Below are 22,112 nucleotides of genomic sequence, written 5' to 3'. Positions count from 1 at the left end.
TAGCTATTTATTATTAGCATTATTCTTCCGACGTCTGATTTCTTTTTAATTATAGGAAATGCGTTTTTCTAAGGTACATAAACTTTGGGATTGACTGTATAGCCAATACATCCTTAATTATTCCGGTGTCACACATATGTACATGTGTTTGTTTTGCATTGTAACATCGACAGAATAAAAATACGCTTTACGAATTTGATTAAATATGATAAGATTTAAAGATCTGTTATCGTGTTATCAGATCGTATCCCGCACGACTTCTTACCTTGATCATGTTCGCTCGAATAACCACGTACAACTGTTCGCTGATCGGAGAACGCAACCGATACTTTTATACGATACGAACAGCGTGGCGACACCGGTCCCACAACATGAATCGACGTTTTATTTCGTCGAGCGCCAGAGCCCCGCAGGCGTCGAGCTGTTTTTCTCCTTTTTATGTCTACCTGTTCTCACGCGTGGAACCGGCGAGACTCGAGGAGGATCCGATGATGGAAAAACGATAAATCACAGAACTTTAGCTATCGATTTCCGCGAGATCGGGATTTATTGCTTTCGATCGTTTACGCTATCCGATAGTGTTTTTTGATACCGGCACCGAGACGAATCGCTTAAATAATAATAATGTCAGTTACCGCGGAAAGTGCACGAGCGATTGCGAGGTAAATATTATTTCCCGAGAGGAAACAAATTATCCGCGAGATCCGTTTTACGTCTATTTATCTGAAAAGAAGGTATCGGATTCTGCGAAATCGTAAGAAGAAACATCGTTCGAGATGCTTCCTCTCTTTTTTTTCTCTGTTTCTGATACCTACGCCGGTACGGCGGATAATCAAGTGACACCTACGCTACTTCTGCGTCTTTTAAGGTGCAACGACATTTACGGGAGAGCGAACGCGCCGCTACGGACGTGTGGTCACCGACGGGGAAATCGACGTCATTTTAACCCTCTTCCAGGCGATTAACCCTGGCTATTATAAAACTATCCCTCGATGGCGTAAACCTCGAGTGCTCTAAGGGGAAGCGTGACGTCACGATCTTTCCGCGTGCCTTGACATTTCTCACGTCACACCTAACTTTCTTTTCGTTACTCAACGGCGGTACGCGTTTCTTCGCCCTAAGAAAATTTGATCGACGTTTCTCGGTCTTTCCAAAACTCGTTAAAAATAAACGGTTTTCGCGCGCCTCCATCAAACACGCCTACGACACGCGCGTGAAAACAATTACGTCTTTCCTTCTACCATCGATTAAACGACCGGCCTCCGCGCGAACACGTGCCGTCCTGATCGAATCCTTGTTCTGACTATTACACAATGCATTTGAAAAATATCGTGTTAGAATCCGCAGTTTCCCAATGCGTGAACACATTAGCCAGGGGAACTCGGTAAACGATTCCGAGCGTAAATCAACCGATGCAATTCTCTAACGGTGACAGTTTGGAAATTGAAACTGTTACCCGATTTAAAGTGTCGCGCAACCACCGAGCTATGTGTACATAATTAAAATATCACGCACACACGTAAGGCGTCGTTCGCTGGTTTCCGTTGGACTCGTCGCTTCATAACAACACCGGGCGACCTAACGATTTCAAGTTCGAAGGTAACGAATCGTGATTCTTAAATTAGTCGTTCGCTCAACACGTCTCGAATCGTTCCGGTTTCTGCTTATGCTTGCATCTCGTTTTCGCCACGAAACAGGGAAAACCGAAAATACACGCACCGGTCCCGTTTGACGTAGGACCAGGAGTAGTTTCGAAGTAAACGAACCGGGCGAAATCGATCTGCCGTTTGTTTGGAGAATCCAGCCGCGCACGTCTAACGGTGGTTGACTTTGCTAGTTTAGTTTAAGAACGGCTTCGGATTCCGTTAAAGCCCAGCGTGCGGTCTGATCCTTGGTTTCCCGGTTTTCACAAAGTTTTATTTAATCGCCGAAAATGGATAAGCAACCGCGCAAGGTTCAGGGAAGAGCCTCGATGTCGTTTCCCGTACCAGACGGTGTCCTCGACGTGGACCAGCTCTTGGAAGTTGATCCATGGAACGAGATAAACGATTTCATCCAGCAGAATTTCGCGCAAGATGTTCTGAACGAATTCAACGAACGCTTCAAGCTCGATCCACAGTTCAAGCCCCCAGGTAAGTGTAAGTTTTCTACGAATACATTACAGGATATTTCATGTCCGACGTTGACTGCAGAAGACCAAGGGAAAAAGCGATCGCCTCGTAAAACTCCAAAGAAGCAAACGGGTAAAGAGAAACCAGAGACGGAAGCGACAGACGACCATCTGCAGGCAGACGGTAATCCAAAACCAAGAAAGAAACCAAGAAGGGTAAGATCCACAAAGGTCGACAAGGAGGATAAGACGGTTCCAGAAGAGAAGGAGGATAACAAGGAAAATACTGCACCTAAGAATAAAGGTAAAAGGCAGACTAAGAAGGAAGCGAGTAACGATGAAAATAAATCAACGAATCGACAAAGGAAACCGAGAACGCGTGTTAAGAAAAATTCAGCGCCGTTGTCCACGAGCAACCAGGAACAAGTAGTAGAAGCTTGTTCAGTAGAAAACGGTATCCAAAATGAAAGTACGAGTAAGAATGCGAATAGAACGGAGAGTGCAGTATCAGTCAACGGGAACTGCACGATCTCGCCGGTCGAACCAGTAGATGCATCTTCAGTAGTAGAGAATACTCAAAATGAAAGTACGAGTAAGAGTACGAATAGGAGAAGAAGAGTACCAGTCAACAGGAACAGCAAGAAGTCATCGATGAAAACAGTAGTAGATGCCTCTTCAGTGGCAGAGAATACCCAAAATGAAAGTACGAGTAAAACTGCGAATAGGAGAAGAAGAGTACCAGTAAACAAGAACAGCAAGCAGTCATCGATCAAGCCAGTAGTAAATGCGTCTTCAGTAGAGGAAAATACACAAAATGAAAGTAAAAGTACGAATAGAAGAAGTGGAGTATCAATCAACAGCAGCTGCAAGAAGTCACCGATCAAACCAGTAATAAATGCTTCTTCAGTAGAGGAAAATACCCAAAATGAGAGTACAAGTACGAACAGAAGAAGTGGAGTGTCAATCAACAGTAGCTGCAAGAAGTCACCGATCAAACCAGTAATAAATGCTTCTTCAGTAGAGGAAAATACCCAAAATGAGAGTACAAGTACGAACAGAAGAAGTGGAGTGTCAATCAACAGTAGCTGCAAGAAGTCACCGATCAAACCAGTAATAAATGCTTCTTCAGTAGAGGAAAATACCCAAAATGAGAGTACAAGTACGAACAGAAGAAGTGGAGTGTCAATCAACAGTAGCTGCAAGAAGTCACCGATCAAACCAGTAATAAATGCTTCTTCAGTAGAGGAAAATACCCAAAATGAGAGTACAAGTACGAACAGAAGAAGTGGAGTGTCAATCAACAGTAGCTGCAAGAAGTCACCGATCAAACCAGTAATAAATGCTTCTTCAGTAGAGGAAAATACCCAAAATGAGAGTACAAGTACGAACAGAAGAAGTGGAGTGTCAATCAACAGTAGCTGCAAGAAGTCACCGATCAAACCAGTAATAAATGCTTCTTCAGTAGAGGAAAATACCCAAAATGAGAGTACAAGTACGAACAGAAGAAGTGGAGTGTCAATCAACAGTAGCTGCAAGAAGTCACCGATCAAACCAGTAGTAAATGCTTCTTCAATAGAAGAGAATACCCAAAATGAAAGTACGAGTACGAATGGAAGAAGTAGAGTATCAGTCAACAACAGCTGCAAGAAGTCGTCTATCGAAATAGTAGATTCTTTTTCGATGGAATATAAACCCGAAAATGAAAGTACGAATAAAAGCATGAATAAGAGAAATGCACCATCAGCCATCAGCAACTGCAAGAAGTCGCCGGTCACCACGAGCACGCCGAAACGCAACATTTCACGAATTAGCAACTCCACTGAAACGGAGACTGTTATCGCGAACTATGACTTATTGGCGAAGGATTTTTCTGTAACGAGCGATATTTCCATGAAGAAGCACCGCGAGATGAAAGAAACTAGCGCAACAAAGAATCTGAATAACAACAATAACACCGAGTGCGCCGAGGCGAAATGTCAGACAGCTGGTAAACGAGAGAAACAGCGTATGGACAACGAATCAAAAATATGCAAAAAAAGAGGAAAGTGCAACAAACATCGGGATGAGAAAACGGCGACGACAGGTGAGCGCGGACTCTCCCGTTGGATTATTACGCCGTTTTGGTAACTGTTTGCTTTCTTTTTACAGAGAAAAAGCTGGTCGGAGCGTTCGAGAAACGACTGATCGAACACCGAGAGAAGCAGAAAGACAGAAGGATACGTCGGCACGAGAAGAAGGCTGAAGCGGCTATGGAAAAATTCAGTCACCACGTCATACGCATCGTGAAAAAAATGGGTTATTTGCCAGGTACTGCAAATTATATGATCAGTACGATTCGTCATGTCTTAAATCAGTGTATCGTATCGAATTTAAAAATATGACTTTTTATTTTGCGAAAGAGAATTATGATCCCGGATCGAAGTCCGAGACAGAGGAACGTTGTCACTGCAGTGACTCGTCTTTCAGCGATTCGTCTGAATACGATTCCTGCTGTTCAGACGAGTCGTGTTCGTGCTGTACCTGGAGCACCTGCTCATCGAGCATGAGCGAATACACTATATGTTCCTGTGCCGACTGCGAGGCTGCCTGAAGCCGAGACGAGAATTAGAACAGACGTCATCCACGGCTTAGCTCATCCTCGCGATCAATTTTTATAAACAAGACCAATTCCAATTTTAAAATACGACTGATTTTTGCGCGCGTGGCGCTGTTCTTATATTTAAGTTCCGTTCGCTAACCCTTCCGAATAAAACTTTACTTTCGTGTATTTTCTCATGTAACATTTTTAATCTCGTTCGTAAAACTTGCCTCCTACTAGCGAGCCTGCCTGCAGAGTCGTATCGATTTTATTATATTTCAAAGAAGATGTTTAGTAAACGTGAAATATGTATACGTAGAAGAAATCGAATAAAGAATGTTTTTTACGCCCCACCCGAAACAATTATGTGGCAGAAGTATTCTAAGATTCCTGTTCTCCGAGTTCCAGAAACTTCAAATCTACCGTAACGCATCTTCGATCGCACGGTCTAATCTAATGACTAATGACTCGAAAGCGAAACAGTCGACGATACATCGTATTACCTAGTTCCATCGTAACGGTTTTCTCTATTTATATCTCCGATATCGTCGCACTGGTATGTATGTATGTATGTATGTATGATCCCATCCCTATGGACATCGGTATACTTGACACACATTTTAAAAATAATATCTGGTTTAAATTAAATTTCACCTGAGGAGTACGCGTATCATTCGGGAAATCGGTATATCCGTCGTGCGTGTCGCGAAATCCTCATCTAAGCGTTCTATACGCGCTGCTACGGCAGCGAGCCTGAGATCGCTACTTTTGCACGTGCTAGGGGACCACTCGACAAACACGAGTGTGTCTACCGGAGGAAAAATCGTTAAACTTATCTCCGATCTCGAGACCACCAGTCACATCCTAACGAGCAATTACCTCGACTCGATCTACGGAAAAAATCAGCATGAAGTCGATTCTGCCCGTCACACCCTTATTTTATTTTCTCACTGCGTCGCGCAATTATTCCCGATCGTCCTTCTTCATTCTAAATGTTTGAAAGAACTGTTGCAATAACTGACTAGACCTCCAAGTTTAAAGGGTCGTTAAAAATTGATGCGCCTGTAACTATGAGTTTTTTATGGCATATGTATTAAACCGTTTAACTTGTTACTTTCACACCCGGGTGCTTCGAAGCCCGGTCTACCCCACAGACTCTGTACGTCTGCGCGTCTCGGCCCGGTCTATAAAAGCGACCCAGGGCGTCGCGGCGGCTCCAGAGACGCGAAGTACGCGCATTGCTGAAAATGTGATCGCATTGAGTACAGTTTTACGTTCCATCGTTCGACAGTTTCATTGCGAGATCAATTAATTCAGTGCTTCACGTATCGCGACACGTCGTCGCAGCGAAAATGTAACTGAGAGGAGTCTGAACACAGTTTGTGACAAGTTACACCGTCAAAATCTCGCCGTGAACCGTATCCCATCTGTGCGCTAGGATTCGTACCTACCGGAAGGACGATTATCGCCGTGGTAAGTTCGCTTAAAAATCTGTCTAACGATCTAACGAATGAACTTGACAGAATAAAAATTAGAGTGTAAATGAGACGAAACCGCTTTGACATACCCTCAATCCGCCCGTGACGTTCATTGCTGTTCTCCCTCTTTTTCCCTTTGAACTCGGCGTTTCTCTCGATTGTACGGAGGGACACACACATAAACCAAAATATTACTTCACTAATCTCCGGCAAGCGTTAAAATAGACCCGGTAAACAGAAACTCTAAATATAACCGCGTCCGCACAGCTTGTCACAGGCGAACCGGTGAGAGCCGACATAGATGTTAGGAAAGAAAGAAGTAAAAAAATAATATAGGACTGGGAATTCTGCGAATCGAGGGGTGCGCGATTTACGTAAAGAATCACGAGCGGCATAAAAATACTGAGTCGTCGGCGCGCGGACCGAAATTCGGAGAGGAAGGATTTTATTTCGGTGCGAAACGACCGGCAATAAAATCCAATCGCGTAACCAAAGAGTATTAAAAACATCGATTGTTTCGCTTCCGAGTGAATCGACTGCTTGAAAAAAGAGCAAAAGACGGTAAAACGGATTCGGAATGACGTACGACATCGACAAATAAACTTCTTCCACGAATCGTTACTTTTCTCGCCTCCGACGCGATCGGTGGTATACGTAATAACTATGTCCGAATTTATTGTCCGTTTACAAAATCTGTCCCATGAATCCGTATTGCTACTGTTTATCCCATACTACTGCGAACATATGGTTCATTCTTTATCACGTTTCTTTTTATACAGATATACACGTTAGGTAGTAGTAGAATCCTAATTGAGACAGTGGCGATATGAAACGATAACGGAACGGTTTGACGCGCGTTGCCGCAGCGAAATCCTTGCTATTGATCTAGTCAGCTCAAAAGGTCCTGGGTTCACCCGGCCAACCTCCACCGTCCTCCTCTCGCCCGACCGCCCTCCATTTCGTCCTTTCACACGCCTTATCAATACGTTTTCAATTTTCCCAGGACTTCCTAACAAGAAAATTCATTTTGCACATCGTTCCCGGAGTCCAACCATATTGGCGTGAATGAAAATTGAGAGACCCATTTATCGTGACCCTTGATCTTTAAAAATCATCTACTGGATTCACAGGCTGCGTAATAAATTTGATTCCATAATAAAATCGCGTCCTGTCGTGACTCCTAGATAGAAGTAGCGAGCGAAATAACGAGTGAACAAGTTAATTGGACAAAAAATGAGATCTTGTTTCATCTTTCGAACGGGCAAGGGCAAGGCTGATTCTTGAATCGAGGGTTCAATGCCCTCTCTCGCTGATAAAAACCCGTGCAAGTGTTAAACGCGTTACACGCTCGATCGGTCGTACACCGTCACAGGATTTACACTCGTATGCGCCGATGACGCAAACGGAAAAGTAGAAAGACTTTTCCCTGTCGGGCGTTTACGATCGCACGCGAGGGGAACGAGTAGAGGAGAACGGTCTGACGGAGATCGATCGATCTCTCCGAGTTATCTCTAAAGAAAGATCTAGCAGCGCATTAATCTAGAAGCTAGAGCTATTGTGGGATTCTCGAGCACCCAATTTGGCAAAATCGATTCGAATCTGTTTAACGTTAGAACTGAATCATCGAGCTTCCATCAGCCATTTATTAATTGACAGAAGTTCGTCTTTTTATAGAATTTCGAATTAAACGTCGACTTCCAATGTTCAATTGCAGATGAAACTTCACGAGAAAAAGGAGTCCGGTATTCACAGAGTGCAGGAGGTTCCACTGGAGGAGTTGGACCTCTCCAAGGAGTACGAAGTGGAGAAGACTCTCGGCGAGGGTAGTTTCGCGAAAGTTTTATTAGCGACTCATCGCGCGACGCGAACGAGGGTCGTCCTGAAGGCCGTTCATCAGGAGTTAACGACGGAGAAGGACTTTTTCCGCGAGTTTCACTACTCGTACCACTTGAGCCCGCACCCGAGCATCCTGTGCTCGTACGCGGTCGCGTTCAAAGCCGAGAAGTGTTTCGTTTTCGCGCAGGAATACGCGCCGTACGGCGATCTCGCGGGCAACGTGAGAGCCGGAGGCATCAGCGAAGACGCGTGCAAAAGGATCGCGAGTCAGCTATGTTCCGCGCTCGACTTTATTCACTCCAAACAGCTGGTTCACAGGGACATCAAACTGGAAAACGTGCTCGTATTCTCGTTGGACATGTCCAAGATCACGCTGTGCGATTTTGGGTGCACCAGGCGCGAGGGCACTTTGGTGAACAAGATCCGATGCACTTGGTTACCGTTCGAACCACCAGAGATCTATGAGATGGTGAAGAACGAGAGGTACCCGTGCAAAAGGAGCGCCGACTGCTGGCAATTCGGCATCGTCCTGTTCGTTTGCCTAACGGGGAATCCTCCGTGGCAAACCGCCGACCTGATTCAAGACCCAGATTATTCGGCATTCCAAAGGTGGTTGAAGAGAAGGACCACGAAAGTCCCTCCTAATTTCAGGCGATTCACGCCTAGGTTGCTCAGATACTTCAGGCGGACGTTCGAGCATAAGCCCGAGAAGAGGCCGCACGTAACGGAGATCAATAAGTATTTAAAGGACTCGTGGTGCGTGAACAAGATAAGTCACAGCGCCAGTTCGACGCTGGTCGACGCTAACGAGAGCATAGCAAGGAGAGGAGACAGTTTGCTCTATCTGGACACGGTTCTCGACGATCAGAGGAACGTGGACGAGAACAAGAACAAGCTGAGGAAGCTGTTGAACAGTTACGGCCTCGAGACGACGATCGATCAGAAAGTCGTCACCAAGAGGATTTGGGAGTGGGTGATGCAATGTGATTCCAACATCGCGGAACCGGCTTTCCCCGGCAGCCTCGGTACGGAAAGCATGTGAGGGATGGTCAGGGCTTCTAGCGAACCTTGCCTGAGAAGCGATCGCCGCGTACGGAAGTACAGTTTCGGTGGTTTTGACGCCACGCGCGAGGAACGCGCTCCGTCGCTGAGATGTGCCAATGTGACGGCGTTCGAGAGGACGGCGTCGGCCCGACACTTCCACTAGGGGACGACGCCCTCGCGTCGAGTCCTCGGACGGTGACCGGACACGAACGTAAAAACGTCTGATAATCCCTCCTATCATCTTCCTCATCCCCTTCTTTTTCAGTCTCAACCACCCACACGCATCTCTTTCTTTTTTCTCTTCAATCTCCTCTACAAGCGGACCAATTATCGAACGCGTATGCGCGTACGTGCATACACGTACTCTCTTTCTCTTATATGTATATACATTATCGCACGAGCATCTTTCGTACATTTCCTTTTACGACACACAGCTTCGTGACGGGAATCGCCTAAAGGGACTGTTAACGAAAATGACAGGCGGTTCCCCACCATTTTCCATGAATACGAAACGAATGTGATAAAAACCAAATAAAGAACTCGTTAAGACTGCAGCGTGCAGGCGGTCGGTGTATTCGTTGTCGACTAATTAGAGACAATAATGACTGCGGATTTCCTAGTAATTTATTACGTTATATGATAATCAGGCTGCGGATTTTTATGCAAACATCAATGCCAGTTAATTAACCGAATACGGATTGAAATTTATTTTATCGTTTAACCATTCGCTTCTGATGTTTTGTATATTTTTATTCACAGCGTACAACGTTTATTATTTTTGTATGAACGCGTAAAATCTGCAGTCTACTGATAATTATATTATAAAATTAACGAACGATAACCGGTAGGAGTCACTGTACGAGGCCTTTCGTAAAAATCGACGGGTCCGTCCCGCTTGTACAAAGGCAGAACGGATCTCTGAGAAAACCTCGAACAGAGGTTCAGGCGGTATAATAGTGTCGTTAAGCGATAGAGCATAAACATAGCGTGCATATATTCTTCTAGCAATTTATCGGTAGAAGATTGGTGGTGCATACACAATAAGGTAGAGCTATCTTACCAGAAAACAGCAGGCTATATACAATACATATACATACGTAACACTGTTCTTCCCCTACGTGAACATTTGTAAATTAGCGAACACGTAGAGAAGTAACGAGTTAAGAATTATTAATAATGGACGTAAACGAAAGGGAAGAATTGTGCGACATCAAATCGCGTTGGGCCTTCGTTAACGCGAAGCAATGTTTTCTATACGTATAAACGATATCGAAATAAATGTATTAAATATGAAATGTTCACAGCATTCTGTCCTTCGACGACGAAGATACGGATCCTACTTAATCCTTTTTTCTTTTTCTTGTCGTCCTTCGATCCCTGCGTCTCAAATGGGAGAGTCGAGAGGACAGAGGACCATCGGGAGCACCTGACCTTCGACCTTTCTCTCTTTACCCTGTTCCACAAGTCTCGGTGGCATCGCGAACGTGCCACTTGTCCGATTTGACACACCCTTGACCCGCGACGCCTATTTTCCTCGAGGGCCGCGCTTATTTACTACGTTGCACAGGCAACTAGTTACACGTAACCGTTCGGTTTTCAAAAGAAACTCGTCCAGCATCGACGTTCCCCGAATCAATTAGAAAGCGTCCGTGAGACGAGGTAAATTTTTAACGAGTAACGGTACGAGGAGCCCGAGTTTAATCGGAAATACGTTTGCGCAACGTGTTTGGATTTCTTTGAACGTGCGAAACCAAATTGGAGCCACAGAATTTATCACGAGATTCGAACGATTCGCGGAATCGTTGGCAAGCCGCGTTTTAGAGTATCGTTCACCGAGCAAGACAGTAAAGGCTCTTTTCAGCGCAGAAACAGTGGATTTTCCCTCGGTGCGATTGACGTTGACGCGATACAGAGAAAACCGAATTAGCAAACGTCATGCGGCGCGCATCCGGCTTTTATCCTATCTGGATGAAACGTGTATTTTGATCTTGCGCGCATCTATTTCCGCGCCTCACGCGGCTATTCTCGACCGCGCACCTTCGTTTTGCTTATGCACTTACCATCGCGCGATCCCAAAACCGTTCAGGGAAATGTTTAATTACAAGCAATTAATTAAATATGTATAAACACATGTTCACGGTGAGACCGTGAATTCTGCGGACAGAAAGTAGGGAAAGAAAGTTGTGGACGGCTCGTCGTCGTCGGGAATCTCGTCATCGATCCACCGGCCCGACGTCTATTTCCATGCAGGCTGGTCTATTTATAATATCCGGACAATGTTCCACTTTTATCGGCTAAGAAAGTAAGCGATCGCGCGCATCGGCAGCATTTCCGAAACACCGATTTCAAATCTCTCGCGTCTCGCTTGTTGATACCGATCCTATTCCCCGCAAGTATTTCTGAACGTGTTATTACGCGCCTGACGCGGCTGCGAGTTTTACGACCTCTCTTTCGGTTTGTTTGACGTCAAAGGAGCTCTCGAGAGACCAGTATAGTATTTCGCATTAGGAGAGAACCCGGCCGACAGAAAATCGAATTGGAAATAACCACTTACCAAAATTATAAGTTGTCATCGATCGAAGACGGTAAATTTGGGGATTTTGGGGACGAAATCCGGAGAATTTGGGGACGAGTGCCACAACCGGTCGAACTCGTCCACGAACGGTTTCACTAACCAATTTTGATTAGAGACTATCAGATTTTCCCAATTCCCAAAAAATGCAGCCATCGTCCAATTCATGCTACCGGTAATTATTATCTCTCTGTCGACGATCAAGAACTTGTGATGCATCATACCGTCGATCCGTTCTAATTTAACGGGGATTCCTGCAATCATCATAGGTTCAATTTTTATTCAAGGTTGAAACGGATCTGTTAGAGCATGTGTCGCATCGCTTGTTACCGTTAGAATGAAATGCCGCAACGTCTGACGAACGATTCTCAGCCGCGTGCGCGTCCAATATTACTCGCACGAGTACACCTCGTTTGTGAGCGTTTACAATTGCCTTTACTAACGACTGGCAAGTTAGCATGTATATACAAACGTCTAAACTGCGGCCTGCTTGATTTATGCAGCTTTCCAACTTTCTATAACGTTGTAGGTTTTCGTTAAATTCATTTAGATTCATTCGGGATGCGGTTAACGATCTTTACCTCATGTAGCGAACGGGGCAAGTGTCCCTGTCGCAGCTCAGGTCTCCGGAAACATGTACGCGGCAACTCTTCGATTCTTTAGAGAAAAACATCACCTCTGCGATGTTTCGTTCTAATTCGCGAACGTCACGGTTACGAATCATACGAGAGTAAAGTTTTTTAGAAAAATACCAAACAATCTCCGAGACCAAAACCATTACTCCTCCCATAAGAATTTTATTGACTCTCATTTTTTTATATGCGATGAATATGTTCCTTCAGTTGTCTTTGCTCGGGATCGATTTGTTGTGTGGGAAACAAAGGCTACGATCTATAGAACAATAACCTTCCTTAGCATTCAGAAACAGTATCCAGCATAGCCAGCTGGGTTTGCTCGCCAGGTATCAGCTGCTACTAAGGAGGGTCTCTCTCTCCATAGTCCGTACTTCTGTATAGTACATGTTCCAATGTCGACAACCGTTCACCATCAAATTCTCTAGCATACAATTTGTAGAAACGTGCGTAATATTGCGTACGTTCTTCATCCCATTTCATTCGTTAATTCGAATCCGAAGGAAAATTGATGGATAAAAATTGAATATTTTTCTTTATTATATCGTGTATAAAAGACATGCATGATAGAAAAGGCTTTCAGCTCTGGCCCATTTGTTTAGATATGAACTCTTTATCCCTGTTCCACAAAATATTGCATATAGCATTCAATTGATAAGAGCAATCGAACACTTCTGACCTCGTAGAGGGCCTATTAATATCTATTCTGATAACTTTCACTTTCCACTTGTCCTCGAATTCTTTTATCCTTGCGTCTTCTATTGTAGAAGTGGACCAAGCTTTGAATCTACAAAATGTCAATGCCAGTTAACTGTTCCTACTATTACAGAAAATAAAGAATCCTGTACGAATGAATTACTTTGTTCCTATCACTATGTTTGCCGGTTTCTCTTTTATAGCTGACATAGTATTCATCAAATATGGTACATCGTTAAACCCTGTTGCATCGTCGAAAGAGAACACAGAGCATATGGCATCTACTTTGTCTTTACAAGCCTAGAAACCCAAATGTTCCTTAAAACCTGCGATAATACAAACCTATCTACATTGATATCTTAATATTCTACATACAGGCAATATGTGATTGTACTTTTTAATGCTCGCTTCCGAGGTATCCCAAAACTGTAACTTGAACAACACGACTTTATCCCATATTTTAACTGGCCAGAATACGTTCGTCTTTTTTATTCCATTGGTCTCAGTATAATTTCCATATTCAAAAGCACCAGCAAGCCGAGCCACGACCGAGGTTTTTCCCACTCCGGATCTACCAACCATGAATATTTTATATGTAACTTCCTCGATTGAAGACGGCAAAGGTGGTCTTTCAAGAATACCTATAAGATTTTATAAGAATAAGTGGTTGACCAACGAAATTCTAATTGTTCTTCCTATTTGTATCCTACCATAAAACCTTCTCTTCTTCGATGTATTTACATAAAAGTGGTGCATCAATGATTCACCCTCCACTGAATGCAACCAATTTGTATTTATAGCGTTCATAATAGATAGAAGAAATTGAAACTCGGTAAATCATCAACAGACAATGAAGGTAACTAACAGAATACCACGTTATTCATAAAACTGAAATCACCACATAATGCATAGAATTTTATAATTTACATATACAATACATCGAGAAAAGATAAAAAGGAATCAACGAATAATCTTCTCTCTTTGAAATAACTAACGACTGCTAATGACACTGAGAAAATGTTATTAACCTGAAGTTGGTTGATCCCTTGAAGACTTCCGAACGGACAGTATGGGGACAAATAATTCCGTTAGCAGAGAAGTTGGCGACAGTTCAAATAAATGCCACATTGACCAATAAAATCCATTTACAACACGTAACGCGTTGTTTGCAGTTGTATCGCCATATTGTATATTTAACGCGGGTCACTGGCGCGTTTATGGGCTTTTCATGAGATTTTCTGCCGAGTAAAAGTGCGCGGACTAAAGAGGTAATCGTGATACATAACGCGAGATGGATCCGGAAAAGTTGAAAGTGACTGAGTTACGGACAGAGCTCGCGAAACGTAAACTCGACACGAAAGGCGTCAAGTCAGTGCTTGTCGCGAGACTTCGTAAGGCGATAGAAGAAGAAAATCCAAGCCGTAAGTCGTCCCCGCTCTATCCTCTGATCTCGGGCCGAACAGAATTCTCGACGGCGCGACGTTCCTCGCGCGACGATCGACGTTATTTGTACACTTCAATGTTGACAAACATTCCATTCAGGCGGCAATAATTCATTCGTCTATCTGTCGCTATTCCTTTCCAGTCAATCATCTTAGGACGGAAGATAATAAGCACCTCTCGTACTATTAATGATCAATCAATAGCTGGGTTTAATTCGTTTCCGATGTTTTCGAAACGTCGCATTACGTAGGCGCGAACTGTGCGCACATTTCATGTGTTTACGTGCCGAACTGTACACGCGCCGCCGCTAAACGTTTCTTCTATCGGCAACTAATTTTTTCTCGCTGTTCGCTACGATTATCTTATCATATGTTTGTTTAAATCCATAATTACAGCGACATGGCATTGAATCTTTTATCTGAATCGACATTACTATAATTATTTCATTTTTTCACTTAAATTCCATGCCCTCGTTTTTATTACATTAACGTAACACACTGCTTTTTCATTTTATAGAACCAAATCAGGAGAAGGCAAATGCCAGTGGGAAAGATTCGCAGGATGATAATGTTCAAGAGGATGAGGAGAAATCGTCGAGGGTACCCCAGACACTGAAAAAGTCTCCTAGATTGTCGAAAAATGTTGCTACTTCGCCACAGAAAACCTCTCCTGCAGTGACGAGACGAAGAACTTCTAGCAGACCTTCTAGTTACCTCGGTAGGAAGATGTCTCTAAAGAAATCAGATCAAAGTGACATCTCTCGTGAAACATCTCCGGAGGTATCAGACTCTGTTTTACAAGATGAGTCTTCTATGCAAGAGGATACTATGCCAGAAGAAACAAGCACACAAGATGAAGAGGCTCCTATGCAAGAAGAAACTCCTGCGCAGAGAGAAAAAACTCCTGTAAGAGAAGAGAAACCTGCATCTGTTGAGAAGGTCGAAGGGAAAGATGCAAAAGATTTGTTACCAAGTGCTGGAAATGAAAATGCTGTTTCTATGGAAGATATAAAAGAGAACAAAGCAAAAGCAACTGACGTTGCAAAAAGTAATGAAAATCAAAATACAAATGTTTTACAGCCATCGCCTGTAAAGTCACCTGTAAAATCGCCTGTAAAGTTGCCTTTAAAATCGCCTGTAAAATGTAGCAATACTGAAGTCCAGATTCCGAAAAAATCAGAGGATGATGACAATAGAATTGATCAAAAACAACCAACCACGGTGATTAAATCACCTCAGAAACCGCAGAACGTAGGTATTGAACAGAATGAAAGCACTGCTTCTGAAACTGATACAGTGCCTGGAATTAATGATACCTGTGATAATAAAGATGATATCGAGAAAGAAGAAGTAGACATGCAAGAAAAGAGCGCAGAATCTGTAGATGATAGTAACATTGTAGAATCAGTTGATGTTAGCAAAATGACTGAGACACCAGATGATGATAATACCGAAAAAGTCGTTGATGCTAATAAAACTGATATACCAGTTTATACAGTCGAAGAAGAAGAAGACGAAAGTATGGACATTAATGAGAACGATAAATTAAAGAACGAAGACCAGTTCGAGGGCACCAAGGAAACTTCACCCGTCAGCAAGAAAGAAATCGACAGTAGCGTCGATGTCAAAGAAGAAGGACAGGTATATTTTATAAATCAATTTTTAATTTTCACGACTGTGCTCACATTACCCTACAATTTAGATTAATCCGCGATCTCAGTAAAATGTAGAGAACCCGATCGTAATTCGTAACTTGATACTTGAATCCTACATTAAATTCAGAACGCAAATATGTCGGCATGCACCATAAGATCGCGGATAGTTTTTGAGGATTCTCATGTCCTCTACATTTCGTAACACGAGCACTATACCTACAGGAAATATTATTTTAATCATTGACATATTTTCATTTACGTGGAAAGGACGTAGAATTGAGCGAACTAAAACACGACGAAGATACAGATGTAGATATGAGAGAAGAAGCCTCGACCGAGGCCGTGAGTGACAAAAAGCGGAAGAGATCGCCTAGTCCTACGGAAGAAGAGCGTCACGATTCACCGCTGCCTATTTTTACCGAAAACGAGCCAGAGATTGACGAGTCTGCTTTGATTCTATCCTGGTGTACGTTGACGATCGAAAAAAATGAGAATTATTAATGAATCAACTCGTTTTTCTAACTTCTACTGTTTGCTCTTTCAGATGATTCAGATTTGAATTTGGTCATCGACAAAAATGGATTCTTTACTGCTACTCCCATGCACAACGACGGATTCTTGAACATGTGGGCCGGAGCGAGAGCTTCCTACGGATTTCTCTGCGGGAAAGTTTACTACGAAGCGAAGATAGTGGAACACTGTACCGCGGAAAACGAGGATCAACCGCATGTACTTAGAGTCGGTTGGTCTATCCCGAACACGTCTATGCAACTCGGCGAAGAGAAATTCAGTTTCGGGTACAACAGCACCGGGAAAAAGTTGACGGACAATCAATACGAAGACTATGGGACTGCATTTGGAAAGGACGATGTCATCGGTTGTTATTTCGACGCAACATCCGAAAATATTGTCCTCTCTTATAGTATTAATGGACAAGATCAGGGCATTGCGTTTAGCATATCTAAAGACGAGCTCGGCGACCAACCACTATTTCCACATGTTCTAAGTAAGAACTGCAGCTTCGCTTGCAACTTCGGTCAGGAGTCACCGTGGGCAGAACGAATTTTGGAAGGCTACGTCTCGATCGGGAACGTTGAGCCTCAGTACAAAATAGCTGGCCCGCGAAGACCGGAGAAGAAGAACGATTGCGAAGTGATAATGATTTGCGGTTTGCCTGCCTGCGGCAAGACTACCTGGGCGACGAAGTACGCGGCTGATCATCCACAGAAGATGTACAATATTTTAGGGATTAGTAGTTTAATCGACAAACTGAAAGATTCTGGATTATCTTACAAGAAGGAGCATGACGACCAATGGAAGACAATTGTCGACAGATGTACCGACGCATTAAATAAACTGATAGAACTGGCTGCAAGTAGAAGACGTAATTACATATTAGATCAGACAAACGTGTACCCTTCCATGCAGAGGCGCAAGATGAAGAACTTTTACGGATACCAGAGGAAAGCGGTCGTTATAGTACCGTCCGATGAGGAATTCAAGTCACGTATTGCGAAACATAAGCCGATCGATGGCACGGAGATCACGGATTCTCTGCTCTTGGAAATGAAATCAAGTTTCAGAGCTCCAGTCGTTGGTGAATCTTTCGACGAAGTTAATTGGATCGAACTGGATCAAGAAGAGGGCGGCAAACTTATGGAAGCGTACAATAAAGAAGGAAAGGACGCTGGTTACGGTGAACAGCAAATTAGTAAACGACCGCGAATCGATTCTAAATCTGACGACAACAATGATAGTCGAAACGACGCACGCAATCGCGATAACAGGGACAATCGAGATTATCGTGACAGACGAAATAATTGTAAGGATGGTACAGCGTATAAAAATCATTATAAATTATGAGACAACACTTTCCTCAACGAAAATAATATTTTCAGATTCAGACAGAAATCGAAATCCGATTTGGCGCGGCGGGGGCGGTGGTAATATGGGATGGAGAGACAGACCGCAAAGAGGAGGTGGACATGTAAGACATGGAACTGGTTATGGCCCTCCGATGCACCCACGGAGAAGAAGAGGCGCACCTATCCCACTGGTACATCGATCGATGAACAGAAGGGGTGGTAATATGGACAGACGAGGAGGAAATGACAGAGGTCGAGCACTGGTTTCTCGTCCAGGAGTGCGGCCAAGAGCTCACGGGTAATTTTGTTTATTTAGTTATTGATTTGCCATTTATTCAAATCGTTAATTATATTTTGTATCATAAGGAATTATCAAGGACAGCAACAGGCAGTATGGGGTGGCAACCAACAGGGCAGTTGGCAGAGCGGTCAATCCCAAGAAGGCTGGGGCCAACAACAAAGTAATTGGGGATCACAACCGTGGAGTAATAATTGGAAGTCGTACGGCCAAAGTTCGTACAATCAGAACAGTTACAATCCACAAGGTTATGGTAACGGGAATTGGAATAGTTGGAATCAGCAGTATTATAATCAGTATTGGGGTCAGCAGCAACAACAACAGAGCGGGCAGACTACGACTAGCGGACAAGCTTCGAACAAACAATAATCCACTAGGAGATATGAGTCAGAATGTGAGATACAAAGAGGTACGCGAGTACATTTGATTTCTTGTCGTAAATAGATGAAGAGAAATTGTAATGAGGTGAAGATAGAAAATGATCAACGTTAATAACATAGATGTATATTCTTCGTGCCGGAGAAATAGTGAATGTGGTTAATACAAGTTTTTGTTCTTTTCGTTAACACTGTTACTGATATAGCGTTTGTTCTAAGCATAAGTGATCTATTTCGTACGAGTATGTGCATTTTTTTTTCAGGCAGACAGAATGAAAAAGCACAACTGCTCTTATCTAACGATTCCAGAGAGATTTAGAGTTACCCGTGTGAATGGCAAAAAGGGTATATGGGCAATCTCTTGGTCACAGTGCAGTCATTACTGGGCATCGGTTCTGATTACACATAAATAGATGGACAAATTTTTTCACGACAATATATTCACAATCTTTTTTTCGTTCGTGTACTTTGCGATCTACGTATTTTAAAGTTATCCCGATTATGTAACTCGAGCAACAATTTAGATTTTTATCGAGTGAAGGCACCGTTATACATGCACCACATAAAGTTGATCCTTTTTTTGTCGTTTTTGAGGAACGTAATACATACTATATATTACAGGGTGTTCGACTACTGGTGGGAAAAATTTCAAGGGGTAATTCTACACACCAAGATAAATCAACAGTCAAGATTGCTTCCAAAGCGATTAGGGATTGCACCTGATGGTAGGCAAATTTGGCTACCGCCTGATGTCTGTTCTCAAAGACGACGTGTGCCTAAAATTCTGAATATTAAGATACTACTTGTATTTTAGGATCTCGGAAACAATTTTCGTACTCTTGACTTTTGCCTTATTTTGACTTCTAGAATCCCTTACAATTTTTCCCACCAGTAGCCGAACATCCCGTACGTGTAACGTGCGATATGAATTTATCGCAATAAATTATGTAACGACGAGATCGTATTCGTATTACATGCGTAGTTTTAAAATAAAAAAATAAGTAAAAGGGGGTAACGTACAAATGTCTTGTAACGTCTTTCAATTGAAAAATCGGTCAAGAGGAAGGACATCACGTATGGGTACACTATGCAATTAGAATTAAGAATAAAAATGTTTGCAATGAATAGTGGCTCGCGGAATAGGCTCGTGTAAATATGTACAGATTTTCAAACGTTCACTGGAAGTCTGTTTATATATTGATAATAAAATTGTATCATGTAATTCTAAAAAAAGATGTATTACACGAGAGTGATGATGTATATGATTTTTGTCTTATCTTTCTATACTAACTACGATGTACAAAAAGAAGAAAATATCGTCACGAATAAATTATTATTGGATTTTATTTATATGTACGCGCATTTTATTAAACTTCGTGAGATAACTAGATCATGCTTGCGAATCTGATGTTATATTTCGCCAGCTTGCTGTATGATCAACGATATGCTACTGTTACCCAACGTACTTCCTCCTGTTCCCTTTCTCACTTTTCGTTCGCTGTCGATCCCTTTCCTTTTTCGTACCTCTAATACTTTTATCACATAATACCCATTCCCTGCCCCCCGTTCTTTCTTTTACAACGATTTGCTACGTATTGTTTTTTCTCGTTACGCGACAAGCTTAAGAACGAAGCATAGTACCCGTTTTATTTTATGCTTAGCGATGTAAAAATTGTTTCTTCTCGTAGTTACAGGATGATTGTCTTCGTGCCTCCTTTTTCTAAAATACTTTGTACAGTTTTTGCGAGACTTCGAATTAAAGAGCTCCTCGAACATATTCAAACATGGTACAAAATGCAAAGTTTGGACAATGATTTTAAAAACGGAGACGCAGAAATATATTTAAATTTTAACCGCGATTCGAAGTCGACCAAGAAAGAACAAATGATAAAAATATTGTTTCAACAATCTTAAGTCAGGTCGAACCATTGAGCTATATAAAACATCTGGAGTGTGAACGAATGGGGGGGTACGTTCGTCGACGAAGAGGAACCGTGAAGGAATCTCTTTCTCTTTCTCTTTTTAGGTGTATAATGCAGGTTTTCTGAACCTGAACTCGGACGCGTATATGTCGAGTGATTGACAATGTTATAAATTCAAGTGATTCGATAGAATACTGAACTTCTATCCCCACGATAGTTAAAGTTACTACAAGATAATAGAAACAGAGAGAGAGAATATAAAAAGAAGGATAGAGATCCCCCATAGCTTCTCGCTTCTTGGAGCATCGTCGCTACTCTTCTATCTTATGACTTTTGACAGACGCGCACATTCCAGATATTTTATAACTCAATGGGTCGAACAATTGTTTTACTTTTCATGTACCATCGATTAAGAATAATTTCGCAGAATTCTTAGTACGTAATCGGAGAATTTACTTGACAAAAGTGTACAAACTTATTCGTAAAAATAAAAAATATCTTCTATTTATTTGAAGTTTTAAATTATTTACAACCCAGATTTGATCAGCGCAATTACCTGCTAGAAATATCCTGTAACAGTAATTCAGTCTTCACGCACGCTTAATGTAAATTCGTCAATATATGTTATCGATCGTAATCGTTGACCATCGTTAATCTACGAATACCAATTTAAATTAAAAAATGATTCGTGTACATATACGCGATACAGTTTCGTCTATAATGCATTCCGTGTAATTGCGCGGATATTTTATCGTGCATGATTACCGGTAAACCATAATATATATTTATATATATATGTGTGTGTGTGTGTGTGTGTGTATAAGCTCCTTATAATTTTCTGCTACCTCATACAGATTAAAATTTCATGATCCGCTAAAATAATATCAAGTTTTTGCGATTTATTTCCCCCAAATATATATGTAAGATAATTAATGGAAAAAGATGTTATTCTACAGACCTTTGAAATGTCGAGAAAACTTTCGAGACGATTTTATAATCTCATGTTCATCGCGCCCGGGGGAAAAATTTATAACAATAATTGTACGGAAAAAATTGCATTACAAAATTCAATGATCACTCATAAAAATCATTCACACGTTCCGTTTAACAACACCAAATTAGAATTTCAAATTCTACGTTTAGCTTCATAGATTTCTACTTAATTATACGCAAAGGTACCCTCGTTTTGTCATGCTATAATAAAAGATCGATTGCTCGCATTGATCGTACGGTGTGACTACGCTACACATCGGTATGGTTCCTATTTAAAACAAAATTGGATGATGATCGTCGTACCATCTTCATTTGATTAAAATATGATTCGGACAATGTGCAAATTAAAACCGTGTTAACGTATATAATGCAAATAAGACTTATGCATATTAAATACCTTTCAATATTATGTATTCGCTAACTGCGTGATATAATAATAAATACGAAATCCTGCGTATATTCGTCGTCATAGCGGTAGTTAGCCATATTCAATCGCGACAGTTAATAAATTAAATATGTTAGTAAAATTTTATCTATTAATTTAAAGACTTATATATATATTACAATTAATTCAAATAACACTGGGATTATGAAAAATATAATAGTACTTTTGT

At 42.1% G+C, this 22,112-nt stretch overlaps 5 protein-coding genes across 11 annotated transcripts in view; 3 read left to right on the top strand and 2 right to left on the bottom strand.

The window, feature by feature from the left end:
- zuc (Mitochondrial cardiolipin hydrolase zuc) overlaps positions 1–12,679 on the bottom strand; it is a 13,974-nt gene extending 1,295 nt beyond the window's left edge. The window contains exons 1-3 of one of the 3 annotated variants that reach the window (XM_018029328.2): positions 12,200–12,679; positions 11,949–12,133; positions 11,601–11,872 (exon numbers count right to left, since the gene is read on the bottom strand). In XM_018029328.2, the coding sequence (XP_017884817.1) occupies positions 11,616–11,872; positions 11,949–12,133; positions 12,200–12,429 (672 nt within the window). In that variant the 5' untranslated portion in view covers positions 12,430–12,679 and the 3' untranslated portion in view covers positions 11,601–11,615. Of the gene's footprint in view, positions 1–265; positions 518–6,255; positions 7,827–11,600; positions 11,873–11,948; positions 12,134–12,199 lie in introns of those variants that run through there. The other 2 variants (XM_026816042.1, XM_018029329.2) reach the window with 2 other exon arrangements.
- Positions 945–4,541, top strand: LOC108627575 (putative uncharacterized protein DDB_G0287457). Of its 3 annotated transcripts, none has more exons than XM_026816039.1 (3): positions 945–1,599; positions 1,698–4,193; positions 4,259–4,541. In XM_026816039.1, exons 2-3 carry the CDS (start codon positions 1,934–1,936, stop codon positions 4,489–4,491), a joined length of 2,493 nt encoding a protein of 830 aa, XP_026671840.1. In that variant the 5' UTR covers positions 945–1,599; positions 1,698–1,933; the 3' UTR covers positions 4,492–4,541. The 3 variants fall into 3 exon arrangements, with proteins under 3 accessions (XP_026671840.1, XP_026671841.1, XP_026671839.1); XM_026816040.1 differs by having other exon boundaries at positions 945–2,132; positions 2,193–4,193; XM_026816038.1 differs by having other exon boundaries at positions 945–4,193.
- On the top strand, positions 5,918–10,341 carry meng (serine/threonine-protein kinase meng-po). The gene is made up of 2 exons (XM_018029325.2): positions 5,918–6,161; positions 7,881–10,341. Exon 2 carries the CDS (start codon positions 7,881–7,883, stop codon positions 9,042–9,044), a length of 1,164 nt encoding a protein of 387 aa, XP_017884814.1. The 5' UTR covers positions 5,918–6,161; the 3' UTR covers positions 9,045–10,341.
- An 87-nt stretch (positions 12,680–12,766) lies between the features above and the next one.
- On the bottom strand, positions 12,767–13,753 carry LOC108627820 (ciliogenesis and planar polarity effector 2). Its single transcript, XM_018029326.2, has 4 exons — positions 13,657–13,753; positions 13,322–13,587; positions 13,110–13,246; positions 12,767–13,037 (listed from the first exon to the last, which is right to left on the bottom strand). Exons 1-4 carry the CDS (start codon positions 13,751–13,753, stop codon positions 12,830–12,832), a joined length of 708 nt encoding a protein of 235 aa, XP_017884815.1. The 3' UTR covers positions 12,767–12,829.
- A 371-nt stretch (positions 13,754–14,124) lies between these two features.
- On the top strand, positions 14,125–19,933 carry LOC108627818 (heterogeneous nuclear ribonucleoprotein U-like protein 2). 3 transcript variants are annotated; one of them, XR_003389552.1, is made up of 7 exons: positions 14,125–14,367; positions 14,906–16,029; positions 16,311–16,509; positions 16,588–17,865; positions 17,942–18,206; positions 18,275–18,742; positions 18,847–19,933. XR_003389552.1 is itself a non-coding variant. In XM_018029323.2 (7 exons), the coding sequence occupies exons 1-6, from the start codon at positions 14,238–14,240 to the stop codon at positions 18,573–18,575; spliced, it is 3,297 nt and encodes a 1,098-aa protein (XP_017884812.1). In that variant the 5' UTR covers positions 14,125–14,237; the 3' UTR covers positions 18,576–18,615; positions 19,205–19,933. The 3 variants fall into 3 exon arrangements, 2 of the variants coding, with proteins under 2 accessions (XP_017884812.1, XP_017884811.1); XM_018029323.2 differs by having other exon boundaries at positions 18,275–18,615; positions 19,205–19,933; XM_018029322.2 differs by having other exon boundaries at positions 18,275–18,615.
- Positions 19,934–22,112: the final 2,179 nt, after the last annotated feature.

The sequence above is a fragment of the Ceratina calcarata genome, unplaced genomic scaffold (assembly GCF_001652005.2).
Source record: "Ceratina calcarata isolate Rehan_Ccalc_2016 unplaced genomic scaffold, ASM165200v1 scaffold48.2, whole genome shotgun sequence".
NCBI classification, from domain to species: Eukaryota; Metazoa; Arthropoda; class Insecta; order Hymenoptera; family Apidae; genus Ceratina; species Ceratina calcarata.
This window is presented reverse-complemented; position numbering and strand designations above follow the sequence as displayed.